Here is a 26,289-nt window from a genome sequence, read left to right as displayed (position 1 = left end):
ATTTTATTTTGTTTTGGAGGAAATTGCATACAATCAATCAGGTTACTCCAGCAGCAGGTAGTATGTTTCATGTGTGCAGTCTGGTCTTTTTTATTTTCAGCTGCTCACCATAATTCTTAGCAGGATTTTATGCTCTGAAGGATAACTAAAATCATCCATGAGGACATCTCTTCCTAAAAGGGGTTAATGTTTTTTTTTTTTTAATATTCTTTACTGTATTCTGAAATTAAGAAGAGACATTTTGTGCTTTTGTGAAAATTCAGTAATATGTCTGCATCATTTCCTAATAAGTGTATCTGAAAATGTTTTCCATAGACAAAATGTACTGCCAGTGTCAGAGAACATTTTCTTTAACACAGAACTTCTTATTTGTTTTCATGTTTGTCATACACCACCATCTCAAGTCTCAAGTCACCATCTCAAGTCACTCAACACAACAACTGAGTGTTTTTGAGTGGAAAAATTTTTATTCTGAAAAGAGATCTGTATTTGCAAGAGAAAAAAAAATCCTAATGGAGCTGCAATTGCTATAATGAAGTACATTTAAAAAACAAACCCTGGTGGCTGAAGATTAATCATCTGACAGTGAGGAGAGTATTGCTTAAGGAAGGAACACAGACATTGTGCTTGTGAGTGCCAGTTTCCATCTCTGTGTACTTAACATCACCTCTGTGCCATGGCACACTGCTCCCAGCCTGGTGCCAGCACAAGTACTCTCTTGTAACATTATGTTTCTGGGAGCTAAGCTGGCTTTTAGATGAAAAATAATGGGCTGAGTAATTTTTCGGGCAAATGAGATCCCTACTCTGGTTTTAAGTGTGACAACATGAAGGGCACTGTCAGCAGAGCGAGGGCACGTGTACTACAGCACGGAGGCAGGAAGAAGCAGTTGCAGAAGTGCTATAAGCTGGAGTGGCTGCTGAAGACTTTCTCCAAAGTGGTGGGTTTACGTTCTACTTTTCTTCATCAGTATTTAGCCAGTGTTTTTTCTGTGATGTCAGTGTAGTTATATATTCATTTTCCATAGGTAGAACTCCATCGACAAGCAAATATGTTGTTTGGGAAGTCCCTGTGCCCACAACTATCTGCAATTTACCCCGGAGTTAAACACAAGAATTTCCATTCCAAATTACCTTCTTTTCTGTTGCAACCTCAGATTATCATTTGTACAACTGTAGTCAGACCTAACATTAAAACCAGGAATTGAAAAAAAAATTCCTACAAAAACCAAAAAAAGAGTCCATAATTCAATCATTAAAAAACAAAAGGAATCAAGGCTTTCCTTGATTTTGGATAGTCCGTAAATGTCTTGAGATAGTACCTGAAAGAAAACAAGCAAGAGAATGAACCCGCATACATACAGGGAAATTGCACAGTTTTAATCCATCTGAGCTGAGGAAACTTAAAACTCCTCCAAACTGACTTGCTTTGTTATTTTGGTGTGTTACTCTGCAAAAGAGTGTTCCAAGACTATTTACACCAGTTTATTTAACTAAGTGAAAGCTGATAATACTGCTAAGGTTCTAACAGACCTAAAGTAGAAACTTCAGGAATTCAGAGCAGGGGACCATATCTACTCCAAAGGATTGCAGAGATTGCAAGAGAACCCTTAGAAAAGGCTCATATTTACGAGGCTCAGTAAAAAGAGGCTTTAACATGGCAGAAGCAGTGCTGCAACTCGTGTTGGATTAAATGACTGTCTGGCCCATATGACAGGGGCTCCACCCAGTCACAAATAGGCCAACACATTTCTTGTACATAGTACTAAATTTCAGTTTTATCCTGAATCCTGGCTGTGCTTCCTCTCTGACATTTTGCAAACTGCACTGTAAGTGTAAACAGCAGCATACAGCAAGGAACACTTTGATACCTGTGATGGTGATAAGCCCGTGGCCCGATACAGCAAAGAGTGAAAAAGGCAAAGGCGAAGGCTGGTAGGGACCAGGTTGCTATGGCAAAACCAAACCATTCCACAATTTCTCCAAAGTAGTTGGCTCCAGAAACATAGGTGAACAGTCCCCCTGCATCAACAGACAAAATATTTAATTCTTTTAGTCATCTCCTGCACATGGAAAATTATTTCCCATAAAGTCAGCAGCAAAACACACTCCCTTTCTTATTCAAGGTCCATAATAGCAACCCAAACCCACTTCCCTGAAGCCAGTGGAACCATGCCAAAGGGGGATTTTGTACTGGACTCTTGTATAAATACAAGAATCAAAGGTCATTCTGACCCAGAGGCTTCCAGCACTTTCACAATCATTTATTTTCATTTAGCAAATAACTTAACAAAGCCCATTATTAGATTTAAATTAAAATTATTAACATTAGTCAATTCTTTTCATGCCCTAAAAATATTTTGCAAATTCACTGCCATTGGGGAATGCAAAATCTGGATCTCGGTTTTTCACAACATTTACAAGAGGCAGGTAAGTGTTGGAGGTGAGAAACTCCAAGGGAGAGATATTACCATCTATAACAAGGCAGCAGAAGGAGTCAACACCAAAACGAAGAAAGTCTTGGGTTCCCATCCATATTGCTCTACATTTCTTAGGAAAGGTAATTCAGCAACTTGCATCCTTGGTGTTATTTTTTCCCGCTAAAATTTACACTTCGAATCTCCTTTTTGCAGTGTAAGAAGTCTGCTACTTCTTCTTCTTCTTGGGCATGGAAAAGACCTATTTACATCTTTACAGCTGCCTTTTACAAAGCTAAAATCCTCTTCCTATTTTCCACTTCAATCTTCTTTAAATTACCCAGCCCATTTCCAAAAACCTGTCCTCACAGTTCATATTTTCCAGATAGTCTTGCTGCTTCTCTTGGACTGCCTGCAGCCAGCTCATGCTGGTCCCTGCAGCTTAGAGGGACACCTGAACCGAGTACTTGTGTGATACCAGCACTTCTGACACTACCGTCGCTTTCCAGTGAATTCAGTCAGAAAACATTATCCTGCTGCCCTACTTTCTTCAAGGACGTAGGGGACAAGAATATACCTTGAGGAATCTTGTAAGTGACTTCTCCAGGTTTCCTCAGCTGGCGCAGCAGGAGATCACTGTGAATGTTGATTCCCATTCCCAGCAGAAATAAGAGGAGGCCTAAGGAACCAACAAGAAATGGATTAGAAAGACAGCTCTGTCTAGTCATTCCTACTCAAGCACAAACGTGGGGTTTAACTTTGCAGCAGGCAGATAGGGGTCCCAACATGATGTGGGTGGATTCTTTCTCAAGTCAAAAGATGTGCTGCTACCAAGAAGGCTGCTGAACAGGAGAAGCATAGATGACTGGTGACACCAGAGCACTTACAGCTAATATGAGAAAAAGCTGAACTTCCCAGGTGGCCATTGTCACCATTTATTGAACATTCAAGGGGAGACACAAAGTACCCAGCTGACGCTAACTGACTGATGACAGCCAGACAGGGCTGTGGACATAGCTGTAGAGTAACCACTGAGCTGTAGACAAGTACCTAGACTTTCATTTTACTTCTGGGGAAGAGGAACACAGAGATACAAACTTATCCAGCACATCCCTGAATCCAGGAAGGGAACCTATGTCTCAGCACCACTCAGTCTGCTGCCAGTGAGGCTGCTTGGACAGAGCAGGGCATGCACAGAAAGCAGGTACTCCCTGAAGGATATTGACAATTTCTGGCCAGAGTGATCCATTAATCATATTCCATTTAGCTGAAAAACTAGAGGCATTTGGTTGAGAAACTCTGCAGATGACCCGCCCTACATTTCGTGCTACATTAGATACTGAGAAAAACACCTCTGACAATGACTGGAAAGTGAGGAAAGTAATAGAAGTGGTGTGTGTGCTATGAAGTATAGGAAAAAGGCTAAATGCTGATAAAACCTCAACACTTCCAGTAGCAACAGTCTGTAGAGGAGAATATACTGTTTGTTTTCTATTTAATATTTCAAGTACTACTGATGCTGATTTTCTCCCCCCCCCATTAAATATGTATTTTATTTATCATAAAAATTAAGTGATGTGGTGTTTTCTTTATTGGATATGGGAGCTCTTACTAAACAATGTCCAGAATTTTTAATATATGATGCTGTCTGAAAAGACTGAATTTGCATCCAGTCTGAAACGGGGTACAGGAAGTACCTTGGTTAGTTTGTATTTACCATATCCAAAGTGTTTCCTCAGACCTCCACATTAATCTTCATTTCTATGTTTACATTGAAAAAACACTGCTCTGTGCAGCACCAAATCTGTAATGCCACCTAGCTACTCTTGTTCAGTTACTCTCTGAAGGATTTTACAAGGGGAAATTCAGCTAAGCTATTAAGTTACAAAATATAGAGGAATTGTATTAACATACAACCAGACTGTGCGGGATTTCTAATCTTCTCCTGTGCCTCACATGAGAAAAAAGAGCCCTTTGTCCTTAAAGCCTCATTCATGCTGGGGTTTTGCCCTTCTTTTCTCTCTCAGTCAGAATAGCTGCATCAAGTGCAAAGCTCCCCGGCAGGGAAGAGAAAGTCACAGCTTGCTCTCACGCACAATCACTGCTGGGTGGACACTTCTGGCTGAGCAAGGGTACATCCCTGTGCACCTGGGGCCTGAGATTGCATCTCCACAGCCCATAGCAGCAGAAGGCTCTGGAGTGGTGCCAGTAAAAGAAGGCTTGTGATTTGAGACTAATGCACAACATCGTACATCTTCTAATGTGGCTGGCTAGTAGCAAAAAAAAGTCACATTTATTTGTTTTATCTGGGCCAGCAGGCAGGTCTTAGGCTGATTTCCATCACAACAGATTTGACTCACATGTTCAGTGAAGATTAGAACATAATTCAAAATGCTTACAAATTGCTTGGAGATTAGATCTTTGTAATCCTGCAGCTGTAATTACCTGATGTAAATCTGATGTCGGTGCACCAGTCATTTGGATATTCAGCGCAGTAAATCAGGTAGTACCCCTGGAGGAAGCCATTATAGATACAGAATAACATGCCAAAGAAAAGCAATTGCAGTGGGAAAGGTCTGCCTCTAGTGAAGAAAGGGTAAATAAATGTCCTAAGGTAGATAAGAAAACAAAGTCACATATTGCTCATGATAACATTGTATTTGCAATTTCTCTGTAATAGGGAAAAAAACTTGAACAAAACACAGAACAGAATATCGGTTAATAAAGATTAAAAAAATGAAAACAACTGCAAAAATATAAGATCAGCAATTAATTGGAACATGAAATGATACAGTACCCATCTTTTTCCTGTCCTTCAGGACTACACACAAACTGGGAGGTTAGAAAGCTCATCCATATTCACTGAAGCTTTGAGAATGTTTCTGTACCTTTCTCCTCCCTTGTTGATGAAAATGAGAATTTGTGCCCCCTAACAGCATTTTCATTTTAAGGTCTTGATGTAAAGCTCTGGTGGGCCAGGTGAAGGATGCTGTGGAGGCTCATGGGCACAATGATGTTCAAACATCATCGGTGTTTGTGAGGGGCAGTACCAATTGCGATATTGATTCTCTAAATGAGCATTACTATGCCACAAGCATCGTGGAGGAGCTTTGTTATGGAGAAGACATTTCTGATCCATCTACAGGGACCAATCCCTGAAGGCTTTAGCACATGGTGGCAGATGGAGTTGAAGACAGTGTTGAGACCCCTCTGGCACTCTCATCCCCTGCAGTGTATAGTCTAAGATGTAATCCCCTTTCTCAGCCTCTCCCACTTCACTCAGAGACTTCCACTCATCTCCAACACACAGCAACTTTGTCCTGCTCTGCTCAGACACTTTGATGCAGAGGTAAAGCAATATTTTTGGCTGCTTGGGGAGCTGTTTTTCCTCCAGTCCCCGTCTCCCCTCCATGCTTTCAAGTGTTTCTTTAAAATAAGAAAAGCTAAATCCCTAAGTTTAATATGCTGAACACAAAGATTCCTATGCAGCTTCAGCACCTAGGTCTTCCTTAGACAAACACTATGCTAACATTAGCATTAACATGTGTGTGAGCAAATAATTGGTACTTGTATAGTTTTAACTTTCATATATGTTTGTTTCAGGTGGGATTATCCCTCTTGACACTTTGAACAATTCATATCATCCTTGGAAGAATGAAACAGAGAAGTTATATTCAGTAGGTATTTTCTTAACTGGCCAATTAAGTTCTGTAAGTGGTAAAATCTACACTCTTAATTTCTTTCTTTTGCCTTCTTGGGCTTTGGATGGTGCTCATCATACTAGTATATAAGCATTGTTGATAAGTGATTCACATCCCATGTTGCCAACATCAACTTAAGCAAGCTGAGGCATAAAATGTCATAACATTGTAAATCTAGATTAAGTCATACTAAGCATGTCTGAAAGGGAGTAAGCAGAGTACAAGCAGCAACATGTTTCATTCACTGTTTTCCAAAGCAAGGTAAAATAGATTTCCAGCAATTAAGGCAGTTGTGATGCAGAAGTGATAAATATTTCTAAATACCGTAAAACCTAAGAAGTCATAAAATATTTCTCAGATAGTGATATCACATTTGTCATATTTATTACAGTATAGAAAGGAATGCTCTTTGGAGCTGTGTTACTAATAATCATTGGTTTTGCCCCTTCAGAATGTGATGCTGGAGTTACGAGTAGGCAAGGCCAGATTTAGCAACCCAACCTGCCTGTTGAAGTCATATTGACAAATTGGACTGAAAAGTTATGAGAAAAAGTGTGAAACTTGCAAAGACAGGTTTGGAAAAAGCAAATTGTATAGAAGAGGGAATGATGCCAAACCACGCAAAATAAGTTTAGGAGGGGAATTTATGTAGCAGATTTGAGAGGGACTGGCATTGCTTTATCTTTTGTCAAAACATTACATTTAAGTAACATTTAAGTTACATGTAAGTTACGTATAAGAGTCTCTGAATTTTTACAGCTGATGCAAACAGAAGTTTTTGTCAGCTCCCAGCAAAGCTGATTGTTTCCATGATGCTTCCTAATGCTACTATTGCAAGACAGAGGTTATAGGCCCTTGAGAGGCCAAAGACCTACCTAATATGGATGTGGTAGACACAGGACAGAAAGAACGTACGTGCAAGGTATAAGTACAATGGCAGGGTAGCCAGGAGGCACCAGCTCTTTTCTGTTGTTGTCGGGGAATTGAAATCCTGGCATCACTGTAATCCTGCCTCAGAGCAGTTTGGACAATCCAAGTCAGGATTTCATCCAAGAATCTTTGTTGTGGAACAAGTTCTCCAAAGAAATCTCTGTGGGTCTGTAAATCCAGAGGCCAGATTCAGTTCCCTGTATCAGAACAATGCCCTAAGTAGTTATTTTAATACAGATTGTTGGGTGGTACTACATGGCTACTTGAGGGTACACAAACTGTTCCTTATGGGGTTGAAAAAGCAACAGAGATAAAACAGGGACATTTAATAGGTTTAAATGTTCCATGGAAGAGTCTGCATCTCTGCTGGAACTATTTTGCAGTGTGAAAATCTAATGGGGACTGAAGGCCACCATTTTAAAATAACGTAACAAATCTGGCCTTTTGGATTTAGTCCAATGACAAATTCAACCTTTTTCTTTCAGTGCAGTATTGATGACTAATTCATTATTCCTTTATCGTCTTTATTGGCCAAAGGCACTGCATCTGACTAAACCATTGCCAACAGCTTCTTTTTAAATGAGTGAATACTGAATTATTCATTTTCTTCTCCATCATTTATTTTCTAGAACAACAGGTTTTATAGAGAAAATAACTTGATATTGCATGAAATTTCTTGCTCAAGTCCTGCTTCTGGAAAATTCCAGAGACTCTCACTTAAACCAAGGGAAACTATAGGTTTACTCTTCTTTCCACAGAAGGTGAAAATTTTCGCACAAATGTTATCACACTCCATTAAGAGTGGGCTCTCAGTCCTCCAACAGCTTGTCATTTGGAGATGCTTATACTCCTGCTGTGTCTTCTCTACAGGGCCTAGATGCAATAGGTCAGACAGTAGCAGCTCATGTTTTCTGGTCTGGAAACTTGTGGTGTTTTACACCTGGGGCAACTGGGTCAAGGGCTCAGGACTGGTGCTAAGAATGAGGGGCACCTGGCTGCCTCCAAGCCTGGGGGTCACCAGTCTCCTGCTGTGTCTGCCCAGCTAGCCCTCTGCCAACAGGGCCTCTTCTGGGTCTATCTGGGATGAACAAGGGGCTAGGAATTGGAAAGGTTGCAATGGCAGGCAGGGATGATGTGGTGCCCTTCCCGTCAAAGACAAGTGCTGGCCATAAACCAACTGTGTCCTTCCCATGCTGGGGCACTATCTGAATGCCCTGGCTCATCCCCTGTAACCCTGGCCAGCCTCCAGAAGAGAGTTGCAAACTTCTCCTGACCAGGAATGCTCTGAATCCCTGCAGGGATTTTTCAGGTCTCCTTGGACAATGTGGAGGAGGGTCTGCCCTGAATCCCTAGTGAGGATGAACCAATGTACTGAATGGTGCCTGAGAACCATTTCTACATGGTCTGAGCTCCTCTGGTTCCTCGCTTGTCCCACCCAGATGCACAAAAGCCGAGGAGGGTTGATGGCACAAGTGAGGGCAGGCAGCCAAGCCCTGGCGAGGGTGATGCCTTCAGGGCCCTCACAGCTCGCCTGAAAAACATGCCTCCGAGGGGTGTGTATGGGAGCAATTGCTGCAGGGATCATGCAGGTAGATGAGACACCCTGTTACATTGAGGGCGCAGGTTGCAATCCCTTTTCTCACTCACGAAAAACTCTTTGCTGAGGTGTTGTCTGCTGTTCTCACCACTTTATTGGTACATTCTCAACTGAAGACCTCTCTAAGTCAGAGTTCTCTAGACTCTTTACTGCAACTCCTTCCTAAGGGGGTGCTTTCATTTTCTTATTTGTACAGTTATCTGTACCTCAGGTGATAAGCAAAACAATGTGATTTGTGTTACACAAACTTACCATCAGACCTGAAAAGAAAGGACTTGTCTTCTATCAAACAGTGGAGTTAATTTGATCTATTTTGTGCACAGGTTGAAAAGGTTGGTGTTCAAATCTGGGGAGATTACATCAACCTCAAACCAGTTCTATTTGCAACAATTATCATCATAGGAGTCTTTGCCATAGATTGTCCCTGGAATCACAGTACCAGAGAGCTGTGGACACCCTCAGCATACCTGACCACTTGGACAAAGGCTCAAGTTGTTCACAAACATGATGGACTTTTACCTAGGGTATCTGTGATGCCTGGCACAAAGCCTCTAATTATTCTGGAGAGTTATAGATATCAAATGACATGTCCCAAAGGCATCTGCTGAAGAGTCTGCACATACTTTCTCTTTTTGAGCCCAATCCTGGAGGTTATTTGTGAATTGCACTCTGAGGTAATTTTTAACTTTTACTATTTTTGAGTTGCATTGCACTGGTTCTTATGGAATAGTTATAGGAGTAGACTGTGAAGTCTATTCTCCATGTATAGTAAACGCCACAACAAAATCTGGCACTTAAGTTTCCTGTGGTCAATTAAAAATTTTCAGTTATCACAGACTGGGTTTAAACAAATGTACTGGTTCAACTGTCAGTTCCAAGCAGCAGGCAGTCTTGTATCCATTCAAAGGGAAAGTAAAACAAAATACTGTAAAATACTTTCAAAAGTAAAATGAACCATTTTAACCCTCCTTCATCATGATGTCTACAGATGCCCCAGCATCACGTACCAGGTAAAACCTCTTCACTTGTTGTATTCCTCTCCTCAAACATCCTCCCCTGAGATGCTTTGCCTTTTTGTTCCCCACTTACTTTTATGGATTTGTAAGCTCATTTTAAATCACATTGAACAGTGACATTGATGGGAGTAAGAGAACTCCCTTTTTATTTTAATCATGCTGATTTTTGTATCTAGTGATGATTAACACAAGGTTGCAATGAGCTCTCCTTCCCAAGCCATGTACAAAACATCCTACTTCCATGTTCCTCTAAAGAAAGACAGACAGACATATTACTGAAAAGCTTACATTTCAGCTGTATAAAACAATAGTGAACCTGTCATGTCAGGATCATATCTGAGTATTCTAAAAAAATTCACTCAATCTACAATCCCTGCAGCCCCTCTGAGATGTTTGTGGTTCACTTGTGAAATTTATCCAACCTGAAGTCTGTTGGTAGAGACAGTCTTTCTTTGTGGTCTCAGTAGCAGGTTCAGAGCTAGATAAAGACTTCTGTCAGGAACAGATTCCTTTTTATTGGGCAAGACATACAGGCATACATCTGATCAAGGGATGGGAGAAGGATTGAGGAAACCCTGAGACAGATGGTACCGTGCTTGGGTTTGAGGAGTTCTTGAGAAGAGGAACAATGGAGAGGAGGAAGACTGGACAGCATTGATTTAATGCGAAGATAGAAGAAATGCAGTGGGATTCAGTAGCACAATGAGAAGAGGCACAGAAGAGATTACCATACTGAACTTGTAGTGGACATTAATAAGAACAGACTTACTCAAGATAAAAAATAACACACAATACTAGAAAGTAATTTATTTAGGAGAGCTGAATAGCTGTGACCAAGAGTATTTGTGACACTGAAAGGAAGTAAGTTTGAATACAATGAAAAGAAATTTATGCTAAATGTAATACAGGAATAACATCGAATTAAAGAGCTTGTAGGACTGAGAGAAGAAGGAGAATAACTGCAGGTTACAGACAAAGGCAGGTCCTTTATTAAAGAGAAGAAAAAGTCTAAAGGTTTGAAATCAATATTAATATTTGTATTTCAAGGGATAAATTGTGTTCCACTTAAGGGAGGCAGAAGGTAGCGGCTGCCCCGGACAACTGACCACCATCTACTACACTTTGCTTTGAATGATCTGATATGGGCTTCTGTTAAGGGAATGCTGACTATGAAAGATATCTGCTCTAATCCAGTGTGATGTCTTCAGGCTTTCCTAATGTCTCATGGCTCATCTAACATTTTACACAACTGAACATTTTAAAGATTATAGAGTAAAATCCCTAGAATAGATTATCAAGTGCTTAACACCAGCATTTATGGGTGAAGCTCCAGAGTGGTACGTGCTACACCAGGAAGGCTGACACCATGAACGACAACACCTGCAAAACAGTCAAAGGGAATCAGCAACTATGCTTGACTTGTGGCCACACTGTTAAATACAGACTTCAGGTTGAAACCATGGCAAAGGGTCAGAAAAGCTCAGTTGCTTACCACTACATTTGAATAAAGTAGGATCAGAGGAAAAAAGACAATAATATTTTCAAAAGCATGTGTATCTGATGGGAAAGGCTAAAAATAAAATGCTACATCTATTTTACTATCAATCATAGCTGAAAAAAACCATGATGCATTTGGCTTGGAATAAATTTAAGGAATCTGAACTATGTAATGCTCAGTTCCAACACTATAAACACCTGAACTCAGTCAATTCTCTCTATCTAGTACTAGTCAGTAATGTCTCATTGACTGCTATAAATTTTAAGCATGCTATGCAGTTAACAAAGTCAGAAGGATAGGGATACAGCTTAGTCCTCGTCATGTTGCATACAGATATTATTAGCTGTGCTATATTTAATAAAATATAAATAGTTGAAAAAAAGGAAGAAAAAGGAAAGGTATAGAATCTAAAAATGGATATTTGGTTTTACTTAGTAAAGAAGAATTGTGTAGGCTTAATTCCAAGGCATAAATTTTTGTTCTTCTAAATTCACTACAACAGCAGACGGGTTTCAAAAGTGTTTTGCAAGTTTGTTTATAAATTACTTTGCTAGTCCTCTTGATTTTCTTCAATTATTTCTAAAAATGTCACTAGAAAATCTGGTATCTCCCAGTGATTACCAGTGTCCAGTTAGAACCAGCAAAGGAGAATTCTTCCTTGTCACTGGTAAAAAGTTATTGAATCATGAAGAGCATTGATCTTTTCTACTGGTTTTGCAGGTATAGAAACAAAACCCTATACTTCAATTATTATGCATTTTCTAAAGGTTCACCAAGGATAGAATCGTTTGGTTTGGTGCATTAACAAGCTGAGTCAGCAAGTCACAATCCATCAGCAAGTTACACTCAATATACATTTATACTGGTATATTTGTTTCTCAAATTCTTCCATTTTGGTGTATAAACACCAAAAAGGTTTTATATACCCTTAATTAAAAATATTGTTTTCTTTTTGTTTGCTATTTGCTAGCCCCTTTTTTCTCCCTTTTTGTTTGTAATGTGGAAAGGAGATCAGAATGAGGGATGAACTAAACAATGGGAAAAATTGATTGAATGCCCATAACCAAAAGCAACTGAAGCAAGAGCCAGATGAACCAGATGTTAATATCTTTCTCACCATCACCTGTAAAACTGGGCATATTTTTTGGAAAAATGGGGATTTGTTTTTAAAATGCTTTTTTCTCATAGCCAAATAAGGTAAGGCGAAGCTAATAGAGCAAAGGAAATATGTATCTTGTACAGATTCTTGTCAGAATCAGTGCCATCCCATACAAACTCACAACTTCTCCTCAGGCACTGCACAGCCAAGATACTGGAGTCCAGAATGTACAGCGTGATGGACTTTTTGTCTAAAAAGCCAAACACTTCTACTTGGAACAACTCTTTGTCTCGGAATCCTAATATCTACAACAGCAGCAGACAGGACTCATTTCTATACTTGACTTATGTAATCCTATCCTCTTAAAGTAGGTTTGCTGAGAGAAGGAATTGACATAAATTAGATATATTTTAGGAGAGGGATAGTAGGAGCAGAAGGTGTTCTTGACCTTAGTAAGATTTTTTACACTGTCTCACATGTCAATCTTATAAGTAACTTGGGATTTCCTGGTTTAGAGGATGTTAGGTGGCTGCAAACCTGCTGAAAAATTATATCGAGGAATAGTTAAAAATTGTTTACTATCAAAACAGAAGGATCTTGTGAGAGATGTTCTGCAAAAGACTTTTCTTATACTACTCAGGGGCTTTTTTCATTAATATTATTCCTCTGGGGGAAAAAAATGTTTGCAATGTTTGTGGCTGACACAGGTCTGGGAGATGCTGAGCACACCAAGAGTGAAGGCTAGAGTTTTCACTGATCTTGAAATACTGGTTCAATAGTTTTAAAACAATAGATTGATTCAATAAAGACAATGGCAAGATACTATACTTAGCTAAGACCAAATGTAAAAGACAAGCTGGAAAATAGGCTGCATGTAGGGAGAGTGCTGGTAGCTGGCAAACTAAGCATAAGCCAATGTCAGGCTGTTGTGAAAAAGGCAAATAGTAAAATGTAATGTGGAAATGGGAATGGTGTTGGAGACACCTGAAGTAATCTTTCTCCTTCGGATGGTGTTACTAGGAACTTAAATTATACTATGTCCAGCTGAGCTCCTCATTATATAAAAGACAAAGCGGAAGCAGCCCAGAGAAAAACAACTTTGGTCTAGGAAATACAATGAGTAGAAAGACTGAAGGTCTCAAGGCTTTTGAAAATAGCTAAGACAAAACCAGTGGAAGATATTATAATGATCTACAACTGTACAAAAAGTTGCTGCAAAGAAGAAAGTAGTAAAATGTTCTCCTTATCTACTGGGAACACAATAAGAAGCAATAGGCCTAAACAGCTGTATAGAAAATGCAGCTTAGACATTAGGGAGAGACAGAGAAGCACTGGAACATATTAGGAATCTCAATCAGGCCAGACAAACATCCGTCAGGAATGAGAAGGAAATCTGAGGACTCTGTATGTCCGGGAACCACCTGGGAATGGGAACTTGGAGCTATCTTGGTGTGAGAGGGGCTCTGATGAACTCGGCGCCAGGCCAGCTGTCACAGTTGAAACCTTAATTAAACTTGTTCCAGATTTATATTTGTATGAGAATTAGAGGACAAGACAAGGCTCAACATGACTAGATGGATTAGGGTGATGACAAATGTGCAGATCTAGCAGTGCTTCATGATTACCTCTGCTATTTGACATTGTCTAAAGGGCAGCAGTACTTAAATATTAGGAGAATGTTTGTTGTTTTGCCTAAACAATAGTGTGTCAAAGGCTTAGCCAGCCAAAGCATATATTTCAGCAAGGTATCTTACTCTTTTCTTCTTCAGAAATAACCACTTGATATTTATGAAAACAGATCACTTTGCTCCTGTTGCTAAACTGTGGGTGTCTGCCAAAAGTGTGAAGTGTGTGCCAGAGTAACTTAACCAGACACTATGTTATGCACTTTGAAAAGCTCCCTGCTTTACTGGAGCAGAGTGTGCAAAGAGTTCACAGAGGCTGAGAGTATGAGCAGAACACAAGGACACATCTACCTGAGAAGTGGTACAAAATCCAAGGATGCACAAATCTGTGCTCTTATAGCTGCATTTAGCTGATTAAGTGTCATTATTTTCCAGAAATTGTCCGCATGGGCATGAGAAATTACTATTTGGTAAGCTATCCCTCTTCAAAGTTAAAGCTTGGTCAAAGTTAAAGCTTGGTCAAACTGTATCCAACCAACATACACTAGACTCTAGAGTTGCAACTAGATTTGTAAGACACAAAGAGTTTTTAAAATACTCTTAACTGACTTCTCCCACTCTAGTAGTTCCTTCTTTTCCACTTTTATGCCTGAATTCCTGCTCTGCCTGCATTTTGCTTTTCCATTCTTCCTGACATTGTTCCTTCTTTGTCGTTCCTTCTTCAGATTCTCACCTCTTTATGGCTCTCAGTGTGCTCACAAAACTGAGAAATCTGAGGCTATAAACTAAAGCTGTTTCTCTTTAGCTCCATTTTACAGATGCTCTCATCAAAACCAGTTTGAAGTCCTGCCTCTGTTGAGAGTGCTTTTTTCACCATGCAGCAGAATACTGATAAAGGGATTTTTGATCATTTCACCACAGTCCACAGAGTTCATAAGTGCCTCATTGGGTCATCTCCTTCCTTATTTGTTACGATACAATGAAATTTGTTATGAAGCTATGAAACTGAAAGATTCAGTAATAAACCTCTGCAGCGGTTTAAGCCTGCTTTGTTTTGGGAAAGTCTTCTTCATAACTAAAATGGCCAGAAACACTGAATACTTTTTTCTTTCTTTCTCTTTTTTTTTTTTTAAACTGTAAGGAAGTTAAAGCTGAAAACTGTAATTTCTAAATCCTTAGGGTCACATTTTGAAGAACTTTGGTTGAAATAGCTTACATTTGGAAGGTTAGTATTCCAAATTTCTTCTGAACCTGAATGGCCTCATGGTACTCATGTCGGTGCATATACACAGAGAAGAACAAAATTTGAAATGACCAGGTCAGGTCCTGAGTTTGTACTTACTAAGTCCTCTGATCATTCTAATGTATCCTCTCTTTTTTTTCTAAGGAAAAACACTACCATGGGCTGACTCTGAATCACAGTCATCTTTCTTTCCTCACAAAATATATCCAAAGATTTCCTAACACTGAAAGTTGCTAAGTGAATCACTCAACACAGTGGACAGTGTCGGTATTAAAGTGTCACTTCATACCTGGAAGCTGGCCTCTCACATTGCCTCCTTTTCCCTTCCATTTCTTCTCATTTGTGCCCCACTACTGCCCTAGCTGTTTTAACAACTCTCCTACTTGGCCCTTCCATGCTGTTCTCTTCCCACCTTCTAGCCCTCACTGTAAGCCTCACAGTATTTTTTGTTTCACGGCATTCAAGACAAGTTGTATTTTCCCAATCCATGCTGGCAGGACTCCAGCTAGGAGACCACTTTTTCTCTGTTGCATAAAAGTCTTGCTCTGCCCCACAGTGCCAGCCTGGACCATACTTAGCTGGTTTGCAGGCTCACACACTGTGGTTCTACTTACAGCCTCAGATGAACCAGAAGAACAGACTCTAAAAATGTTATCTTTATGTTTGAACAAATACAAATGCATTTCTCAAACAACTCCACCACGTTTAAGTTGCTTTCCCTGGGAACACCCAGAGAAACGTTTCAATTCAGTAACCTTAACCTGGGTCAGGTTTGAAAACGTGAACGCTTTAATAATTGTCTTTTTTTAAAAAAGTTTCTAAAGAGAAGAAAACAGACAGAAAAAATTCAGCAGCATAATGTAAATACAACTTTTCTTCCTCTCTGTCATTGTTCTCAGGAGTGACAAAAGCTTTGTAGAGGCACATGCACCCTGATAAGGTGACATTTTCCAAAGACATTTCTGGGAAGCAGTCTCCCAGCATGGTAAATGTTGGATTAAGTTGGTGAACTCTGGCACTGTAATACATAAATTGGTATCTTATATATGGCAAAAGTTGACTTTGGGTGTTGCTACTCTATTGCATGTTTATAGAGAGTAATTAGGAAGGAGTAGGTCAAACCCAGCTTACTTCAGATGGGACCTTTTTGCACTGTTATTGCAGGTCACATTTTGACTCACTTTCTGCCCATCCTTAGGTATTAACATGGTAGCAACTGGTGTTTCAAAGGTTCACAGCTGGGCTCTTTATTTATTAATAATTAATATTAATATATTTATATTTAATATATAATAATAGGTAAGAATTAATTATATAATAAATAATAATAATTAATATATTAAATATTAATATAGCTGGCTCTTAAATAAATTTGGACCTGTAGAAAAATGTGCTATTTTTTCTTCTTGTCCATTGACTTTTTCCATTTCCTACAGTGAGTATTTTAACACAGTTTTAGTTGGTTGGTTGGTTGGTTTGTTGGTTTTTTTACAAAATAATTTCATTGCCATTGTTGTATCTATGAGATGCTGCAAAAATAATTAGAACGTCAGATCTGTGGCCAGCAAAGAGTAATGCAGCTGTTACACTCAAATGGGTGTAGATTTACATGAATTTAATTATTTGATGAAATTCAGTAGGGACCACCCTACTGATCAATTCACCTGCCACATATAAATCAATTTCTAGTGAGAGAAGGACACTCCAAAGTGTGTAATTTAAGAATAGTCTCATAATTCTTCTTGAATAAAATTATTTTAGTTTTGAAGGAGATAACAAGAATACAACTTATACCAAGGAAAATAGATGTAGTGTCTGAGATGGACACTGATTTATAATCATGCTACTAAGAGGTTATTTCATAGGGTTTTTTTCCTTAACTGAGCTCCACAAAACTGGGAAATTACCTAATTGTATAAGTTTTGAGTACATAAAGGAGCCGATTAAAATGTTTCCTTTTGTCAAAAAATATTTATTGTCTTAGTAAAAAGACCTCCCCCCACAGTGGCTGCCTCTCTTATGATAAGAAATCAAAAAGACAGACTTGTGGATCTTGAAAGAGCAAAGTCCATTAACAAATTTCCCACTGCACATATAGAATGAACCTTACACTTTTCTCTTGCTTTTCACTTCCTACTTAAAAGAGCAGCCCCAATAAGGGACTACTACAGACATCCCATGATTAAAACAAGTAATTTCCTTCTTTGGTAAAAACATCATTATTTTCAAGTAAAAACATTTACTGAAACTTCTGTATATAATTTAGGTTTTTCTCTCTCTCTGTCTTAGCATAGCCCTTTATAACCCCACTTTTCGGATATCAACAGCAGGAATCTGATAATGCAAATACAGATTTTTACATCCTTGTCGGTCTTACCAAAGCTCAACGAAGTTTGGAGCTCAGAATGTATCTTCCGAAAAAAGATTTAAACTCATCGGATATCAAGTGTTTTAATTTCCTCAGTGGTCTCAAACTTTACTTAGGTGAGATCAGAGGCGCCTACCTGAGCCTGGGACTGGAGTCTCTGCCCTGGGTCTGCAATTTGAACAGCTCCCTGAAGAGCAGCTGAGACTGAGCACCCACCAAGTCCTTTTGTATTTAACAGTGACAGTGAAGTTTCAGAGCAAACATGAATACTCCTTGAGTGCATTTGATGGCCCTGCTCCAGGTAGCAGAGATGAAACTAAGAAAAAACTTCTGTGACCTGTTCTGTGTGTATGGTGCTTCCCTTTACTTCTGGAGGACAGAACAGACTTTCCGTATACGGACCTCAGGCCAATGATCTGACTGCAAAACAACAAATGTTTCTGGAATGGTAGACTGTAATATCCTGGAGAACACAAGCATACAAAACCTTCTTGAACAACTGGATTAGGGAATTACAGCCTTAGTTGCACAGTAGGAGTAGTGGATATGATGGAGAAAGGAGAGTGGGAGCATGGCACAAGGTAATGTCTACCTGGGAAAAAAAAATCTGGAGCACAAATAAAAAAACCATAAAGGATTGTAAAGTTGCCCAGTAATGACAAAACAGCACAGACAAACTGGAGTCAGACAGAAATATACTGTTAATAGGCTTGTTGTCTTGAAAAGAAATGAAGAAACACAAAACTCATAAGTTTAGTTCTCTCTTAGTTTCATCTCTGCATAAAATCTTCCAGACCAAGAGACAAAAGGAAAAATCACATGAGTACAATTTGGGCTGGGCAAACCCGATAAGTTTCCGTAATGTTATCCCACTTTCCGATGGGAAATGAATGTATAGATAGAATTATTTGTACTAATAGTTAGGAAAGCAATCAGCTAGTATTCTATTTTGAGAGTAGAATTTGGAAGGTATTTCATAATGCTAGAGAAAACTGCAAAGAAACAAACTCCATAAAGCACTGGGTATGTGAGCATCTTACAAGTCTGAGGCAAAGCATATAAAGACATATTTTTATTGACTATTAGTACGTTAATTTGAAGAACCTGAATAAAAATAACAATGAATCTAATATTTTCACTTAAGAGAAGAAATCATATATTAGCATTACTGATACACACTGGGATAAATCACAAACAGTTACACTCATTGAGTGGGGAACAAGGAGTGCATAAAAGAGGTAGAGCAAATGGCCAGCTGCTGCCAGATCTAGAATTACTGCCAAGTTCAAACAGCAGGAGAGAGGATGCAAACGTATTACTGAGTAGCTGGTGAAGGCCAAAAGGAATCTGGTTAGGGTTTACTCCAAAGCATCAAGGTGAAGGAAAAGAGAATAAGATTTGTTACCTGTTAAATACCTGCCTGTTGTATACTGGGAGATTAATGATAAAGGTTTCATGAAGCCCACAATGAAAATGTCTTTAGTTATTGACACTTAATGATGGCGACATTTTAAGACAAAAGGATAAAATAACTATTTCTATGGGTAAAAAAAATAATCTCTAGATTGGATCTGGTGGTTATTATATAGGCTGCTAATATTCACTAGCATATTCCTATAACAGAGTACCACTTAGAAATATATAGATACACTTCAAACTTAATCTAATTTCCATTTATCTACTTAATGTTTTAAAAAAAACATAACTAAAACTCTGTATGAACTAATACAGAATACCTCTAAAAATTATGAGCAAATGACTTACTCATTTGGAGCCTCCATCCATCTGCATCTGTCTGGAGGCTTGAGCTGCTTTTCTTACTGATCATAAGTAGGCACACCTACATGAAAAAAGGACCAGCATACCCAGGTAAACATGGCACCTGCCTGACCAACCAGGCAGTACAGGCAGGCTTAAAAAGGGACTTCATGTGTTGCATTGTACAGAGCAAAGGAAGAGGAGAGTCTGTCTTTCTCCCCCCAACTTAGTTTCAGAGAGAGGGTAACTGGCCAAAAGAAGTGCTAAAAACTGTTTTAACATTTTAAAAATGCTGTTTTCAGATGCTGCTCATTTTCCATTCTCTTGCCATGAAAGCCTGCTTTCCCTGATCATTTTAGAAAGATGACAATTCGTAGAAAACCCAGTACAGGCGCACTAAATAGATCACCTTCAATCAAAGGAATTTGGGGATCCAGCTGCATCTCAAAGAGCAGCCTACTTAACATCCTCCAGATTCACCTCAGTGCACTTCAGAAATGAAAACAGCAGTTTGGTTTGTTTATATACTAACACAGTAAAGAATTATGGCTTTGATTGAAAACAAAGTCGCAAGAGAAGAAAATAAATAAATAAATGTGATTCTAGGTAGACTTTGAAACTGAAATGCCTCTTTTAATTGCTAGTGCTTCAGCTATCATGGGCAGCACAGCAGGGGTAAATCCAGCACCCTGTCTTTTACACCAGTATCTTCAGGATTAACTTTGTAAATCAGTGAAACAAGGCCTTTCCTGCTGCCACTGCACATGGTGACGTCTCCTCTGCTTCCTCACCACTGTCTTGCTCACTGCATGAAGGAATGTAGCATTAAGGTTTAAATGGAATTGGATTCCAAAGGCTTCCTCTCATCGCCTTATGTTTTGTTTCCCACCTTTGGTTTTTGAAGCTGGACTGCAAAATGGAAATGCAGCAAAGGGGCTTCTTCCCACCACCTGAGGGCTTCAGCTGGTATCTTCTTAGCACAACCCCTCTAGCAAGAAAGGTTGTATCACAAAGTACATTTCAAAGCAAAATACTTTGTAAGTCATTTATCACGAGAAGTATTCCTGTATGACCATTTTATGCCATTCATCCTTTTAAGCTCATGGCCAGCTTTCCACTGAGATTGCATGTACAGATGGCAGACTTGGTGTTTGTTGCTTTTCTCCCTTTCTTTTTGCTTTTCTCTGCCCTCCCACCCCATCACTTTGGGAGGTCCTACCATCACAGACTCTACCTTCTCAGAGCAAAGAAGCTGTGAGTTTAACTAGAACAGATGTGATAAATTCAGATTTATATTTTTTTTCAGATTTTGTCTAATTCAGATTTTAAGGATGTTATCTTTAGCACCAGAAAGTGTTTCAATTTGATTAAATTGACACCATGCTGTGGCAATAAAGTGCACATTGAGACACGAAGAACTGGCTGGCTAAGGATAGCAGCCAAACAAGTAGGGGGTGGGATTGGAGATTTCTCCCTTCCATCTCCTCCCCTCAGCAGCAGCAGCAACAGCAGCAGCAGCAGCAGCAGCAGCAGCAGCAGCAGCAGCAGCAGCAGGCGCCACCTGCTTTCAGTCCTTCATGAAAGCCACAAAGAGAGAGGCTGCAGCCTAGTGGTGGCAGAGAAAGGCAGAAACGTACTGCTGTCACAGTTCATCACAGGACACTGGACAAGGCAGGATGGAGGCAAGGTCTCCTGGCTTCATCCACCTCCCTCTTGCATCCTCTTGGGCAGCAAATCTTTGTGTGAACAGCACTAAGTGAGGGCTGGCCCTTTGTCCAGCAGTCAGTACTCAGATGACCCTCTCCTTTCTCTGTCAGCAGTGGGCTGGGTGGGGGCACAGCACCTGCCAGACCTGGCTCATGGGGCTCCTTTGGGCAAGCAGAGAGGTCCTCTAAAGTCCTTGTCAGTGAGGAGCCATCAGCATTAACCCAGGGATTTTCCAGGAGAGGGTTAGAATGATCATTACAACACTCCAGCATCCTCCTCTACGACCTGACAATAAACACAAAATTACCACTGATTAAGCTGGCATATGGCACAAATTCTAGACAACCTGTGTGAGACAGAATTATTGAGCAGTATGCCCAGATAGAAAAGTTACTTTAAAATCAAAGAAAGACAGTGATACAAACAGAAGCAACTCCTAAGGAGCGATAGATTGTAACCTTGGTTACAGTCCTGATTACACCAGCTCCAGAGCGTTGTAAGTAGCCTGGAAACACAGGGCATCCTACCATGACTCCAACTCAAAAAGCACTCTCCCAGTCTGTAAACATGGGAATAAGCATGGGGGAACATGAAAGCAATGTTGTCTTTAGACATGCTACTACAACTCCAGTTCTATATTATACATCACATTGATATCTTAATTTTAAAATAGCTATAGAAACAGAGGAGAGCTAAAAATGATACAGAAATTATCTGAGGACTGGGGGGGGGGAGAATATCTTGCACTGTAGGCCTTCTGCTGTGGTTCAGTGTCATTATAAATCTAGATTTCAATACCTCGGATCAAATAAAAAATGTTGTAGCGACTTGACACCACGTCCAAAAGCAGGACAAATTAATTTTACTGGTTTAAACCTGTTCCTAAATTTATGAAAAGGTAATTTTATCCTGACCAACTTCGTGTTGGATGAAGTATCATGTGTCTGCACCACTCTAACTCTGTGTCAGATCAGGTAATGTCTGTTCCCCTGTAGCTGGCATAAATCCACCACAAACCCACAAATTCAGTATAAACACCATAGCACATCCAGTAACTAATGCATGAGAAATATGATCATGTTCTCCTACATTATGTGGATCAAACTGGTGCTGATAAAGGACCTGACAGCTCTGTAACAAGTAAATTGGAACATGATCCAGTTACCGTGTAAGTGATATCATGGTAAGAAAATACTGAAGGATACTAAGGAGTGCTTTAAATTAGCACAGGGTGAAAAAGGGCAGGCACCACTGAGAGAAAATCAAGGCTAGTCACATTTAAGCAAGACATTTTAAACACGTTTAAATAAGAGTAAAATAGTTCAGAAGATAACACTACCAAAGAAAACAATGAAAACTGATGGATTTTTTTATTTTCTGGGATCTTCAGGTCAAGACTTGAAGTTACTCTGAAATATGTGCTTTAGTCAAACAGAAGCTACCGACAACAACAACATAGCAAAGGAAGGCAGAATAGCTGGGCACAGTGGTCCTTGAAAAATTTGTTTCTCCATTATGGACTATATTGTCCTTCTGAGCATATCTCTACTAAAAACTACCCTTCCTCTTGCATGTTTGGTATAGCAGATGAGACAAAATTAGGAACTATAAAAGCTTCCCTACAGAGAGAAAGAAGTCACAAAAATATGCAAAAATATACAAGGAAACTTTTCTATATTTCATACAAACATAAAGGAATGCTTAAGTACAGATGTCAGATGATCAGTAGTTAAAGTAGGAGTGGATTAATAAAATATGTTTATAACTAAAAATTTATTCACTTCAAAAATTTAAAGTCAGAAAATGCAAAATGTTACATCCATTGAGTAAATGTAATTTTATTATCAATTGATTGAATGTTTTACTCATTACCCTTGCGGTCAAATTTCATCACAAAAGCGTTTTAAACTGTTATTAGCTTATTTGTAGTAAAGATAATAAATTGAAAAGGAAAATCTAGATAAAGCCTGTCTGTTATATCAAACTACTGAACTTCTTTTCAAACACTGTACGACAAAGAGCCATCCTAATCCACTGTGACCAGTGCCCTCTGGCAATATGGTTAGCATAGCAAACATCATTTTGTAAGGCAAACAGCCATTATACATAAATGGACTGCACATATACACACACACACACTTTCTTTCTACCAGTTTTTCAACATTGCAATAAGACCGCTTGCCCACCAGCATTGTCACCAGGATGTGGTGGCACTCGGTACAGAATAGGGAAGCCTAAGAGCCCATGTGGACTAACAGCCCTAACAGCTGCAAGTGGACTTAGACTGGAGCTGATGCTGGATGTCAAAACCTGTGAATTCCTGATGGTCAGGGATGTCTCCACCATTGTCATCTTCTTCCTCCAAGGACTGAGTAACTCATGGTTTTTTTAGTTAAAGGTTGAGTCTAGGTTACAGCTATTGTGTCACATGCTGATTGCTAAGAATTTGACCCAATCTGCAGAGGGTTGAAGTAACTAAAATGTCTAGGTAAATAAAAAAATTCTAGAAAATAAGAAAGCTACCCATTAATTGCTGAAAAATTCTGTGTAACAATAAACTATCCTACCTGCTAGAAATTGTAGATAACAATCTTATGCTGATTGTTAAAGATTTTATTTTATAATAAAGCTCTAATTATAATCACAATCATGTGGAAATTGGTCATTCTACCAAGGATTCCTCAAAGAACCTGTCTGTTCCCATAGTGTCAGGCGAAACCCAGAAAAACTCCTAATTTGTGATTTTGCTGCTCTTTTACATAACAGTAGAGTACTAATATTTAAAATAACATTTCACATATTACTTGATTTAGTAGAATCTTAGAATGGCTTGTGTGAGAAGGGGTTGCACACTGTAAGAACAATATTGGAGTAGCATGCAGTATTAGAAAGAAAATTGTTATACAGACTTCGTTGAAGTGAGGACTTTTACAAGAGAAAAAGTATACTCCAGAGACAGATGAGAAGACCTTTGAATTATTTGAGAAAGAGAATGTATGAAAACACAGTACTTCTGCCTAAGTCCAGCAGCAATGCTGGAAAAGAAGCCACGGGCTCAATAGATGTATGCATACCGGTAGGGTAACATTTCTTTTGATTGGCTAGTGGTGTTCATTGATAGCTGTGTTTCTCAAACTATCAGAAATTCTTGATAATAACAGAATACATTAAATCAAATTTTGTGTAATTACACATAATTAATACATCTAGCTTTCTGGAACCCAAATGTGTTCTAGATGGGTCCTCCAGCTGATTCCTTCAGCAAAGACAATGTTAGTGATAATAAATATATCTCTAACATAGCGTTATGGCACTGTAAACCATTCTTTGTTTTATATTTATCTACAACAGCCTGGAGTTTCTACCCCTAAGCTATTGGTAGAGATACTGCAACTGGATTTTCAATATATTGATTTTGGTTGAGTTGCAAATAATAATTTCTGATTAAATATTACAAGAATGTTTTCTATTTCTATGAAGCAAACTAAAAAAACAAAAAGAATTATGATAAAAAATGGCAAACAAAGTCAGAAAAATATTTGCCTCAGAAGTTACATAGCTCTTTACTATGTAATGCCATAATGTTGTTCACATGCACTTGCCCTTCATTAATAAAACCATTTTTTTCCCCATAAACAGATAACCAAAAATCAAATTCCTCATGAAAGAACTCCACAGAAAATCGAAGTGGAGCAGAAGATATATTCTGGTGATATACTCCAGAACCAAGTCCCACTGGCTGCAGAACCAGGTGGCAATTATAGAGCTATGTTTCTTAAAAGTTATGAGTAACAGTGGCTCAAAACTCTACTTTTTCTTTGAGCTCCTGATTAGTAAATACAGAATTAAGTAGAGTTACAGCATTCGTTGACTCTGAGGTGACAAGGCTTCTAAAAAGAAAAGAAATCAGAAAAAAAAAAAAAAAAGATAAATTCACTTCACTTACTTCATTTTGGTAGTGAAGTAAGAATGACGAATTGACCATAAAGAACCAACTTTCCTGCTGTGTCACAGAAAGCCCGCAGTATCTCTGTCTCCCCTGCCCTGACGGCTCAGCCATGCGCTCCCCTGCTCCCCGCGATTTTGAGGGTTTGCCCTTGGCCATCCTCGAGCGTGTTCCCACGGCTGGATTTGGCGCCTGGCGCTGCTCCTGGCGCTGCACATGCGACGCTTCTGCTGCCCGAAATAAGCACTTCGCATGTGCCTTTACATAATATTTGGATTAGTTTCGTCCAAACCTTTGCTCCAGCTTAGTGAAACCTCTTTTTTCTTTATTTTTTTTTTTTTTAAGAGAACAATCGAAACCATACACCATCCATCCTCTCCCCTGCTTCAAACACTCGAGCACCGCCTGTTCCTTCCCCCGGCTGCCGGGCCGGGGCAGAGATGCCCACCCGGCCGGCCCCTACACTTGGAGCGGAGTCCAGGGACGCGGACCAGCGATCGCCAGCCGGACAGAGGAGGCAGCGATGCTGCAGAGCCAGGACCTGCCCCGACCCCACTGCCCGTCCGGCTCCGGCTGCGCGCGTTCCCGCAGCTTCCCTTGGTTTTATCGCTTCCCGCGGGGAGGCCGCAGCGGAGCCGTGCCCGGCGGCGGTACCTGTAGAAGTAATGCCAGCAGAAGAGGCAGCAGAGGAGGCGGCAGCCGAGCGGCTCGAGGCGGGGCGGGCTGCGCAGCGCCAGCAGCAGCGCAGGCACCAGAAAGGAGGGAAGCTCCTGCAGGAACCAGGCGCAGCGCGCGGGCAGCCGGCCCCGCGGCCGGCACAGCCGCTCCTCGTGCTTCCCGTAGCGGGACGGCACCCGCAGGTACAGCGAGAGCTGCAGCAGCGCCAGGGCGCCCAGCAGCGAGCTCAGGGCCAGCACCAGCCCGGGGAAGCACTGCATGCTCGGGGGCGGGCGGGGGCAAACAGCCCTCGGCCAGCGCCAGCCCCGGCCTTATTAGAGCCGCGGCCGTCACCCCGCCCCGCCGCGCTGCCTCCCATCGCCCAGGCTCGTCAGAGAGCGCAGCCCCTCTGGCCGGCGCGGCGAGGCGCCCCGGCCCGCCCGGAGGGGAGCTGGCCCCCTCCATCCATCCATCCATCCATCCATCCATCCATCCATCCATCCATCCATCCATCCATCCATCCATCTCACCCGTCCGGTCCGGAGGGGAGCTGCCCCCCTCCATCCATCCATCCATCCATCCATCCCATCCGTCTGGTCCGGAGGGGAGCTGTTCCCCTCCATCCATCCATCCCACCCGTCCCACCTGGAGCGAAGCTGCCCCACTCCATCCATCCCACCCGTTTCTCCCAGAGGGTAGATGCTCCCCTCCATTAATCCCACCCGTCT

At 40.4% G+C, this 26,289-nt stretch overlaps 1 protein-coding gene across 1 annotated transcript; it reads right to left on the bottom strand.

The window, feature by feature from the left end:
- On the bottom strand, positions 1-25,849 carry SRD5A2 (steroid 5 alpha-reductase 2). The gene is made up of 5 exons (XM_032684498.1): positions 25,559-25,849; positions 4,862-5,025; positions 2,994-3,095; positions 1,871-2,021; positions 1-1,321 (listed from the first exon to the last, which is right to left on the bottom strand). The coding sequence occupies exons 1-5, from the start codon at positions 25,840-25,842 to the stop codon at positions 1,255-1,257; spliced, it is 768 nt and encodes a 255-aa protein (XP_032540389.1). The 5' UTR covers positions 25,843-25,849; the 3' UTR covers positions 1-1,254.
- Positions 25,850-26,289: the final 440 nt, after the last annotated feature.

This window comes from Chiroxiphia lanceolata, chromosome 3 (assembly GCF_009829145.1).
Source record: "Chiroxiphia lanceolata isolate bChiLan1 chromosome 3, bChiLan1.pri, whole genome shotgun sequence".
In the NCBI taxonomy this organism is placed as follows: domain Eukaryota; kingdom Metazoa; phylum Chordata; class Aves; order Passeriformes; family Pipridae; genus Chiroxiphia; species Chiroxiphia lanceolata.
Note: the sequence above shows the minus strand (reverse complement) of the source record. Positions and strands in the feature narration are given on the sequence as shown.

Bases quoted from the DNA above. Each gene is read 5' to 3' on its own strand.
- SRD5A2 (XM_032684498.1), bottom strand. From the start codon at position 25,842: ATGCAGTGCTTCCCCGGGCTGGTGCTGGCCCTGAGCTCGCTGCTGGGC. The intron at 5,026-25,558 runs GTACCGCCGCCG...TATCTACCTTAG, and splicing joins TGCTGGCATTACTTCTACAG to GACATTTATTTACCCTTTCT. The intron at 2,022-2,993 runs GTATATTCTTGT...CTGTTGATGCAG, and splicing joins CACTTACAAGATTCCTCAAG to GGGGACTGTTCACCTATGTT.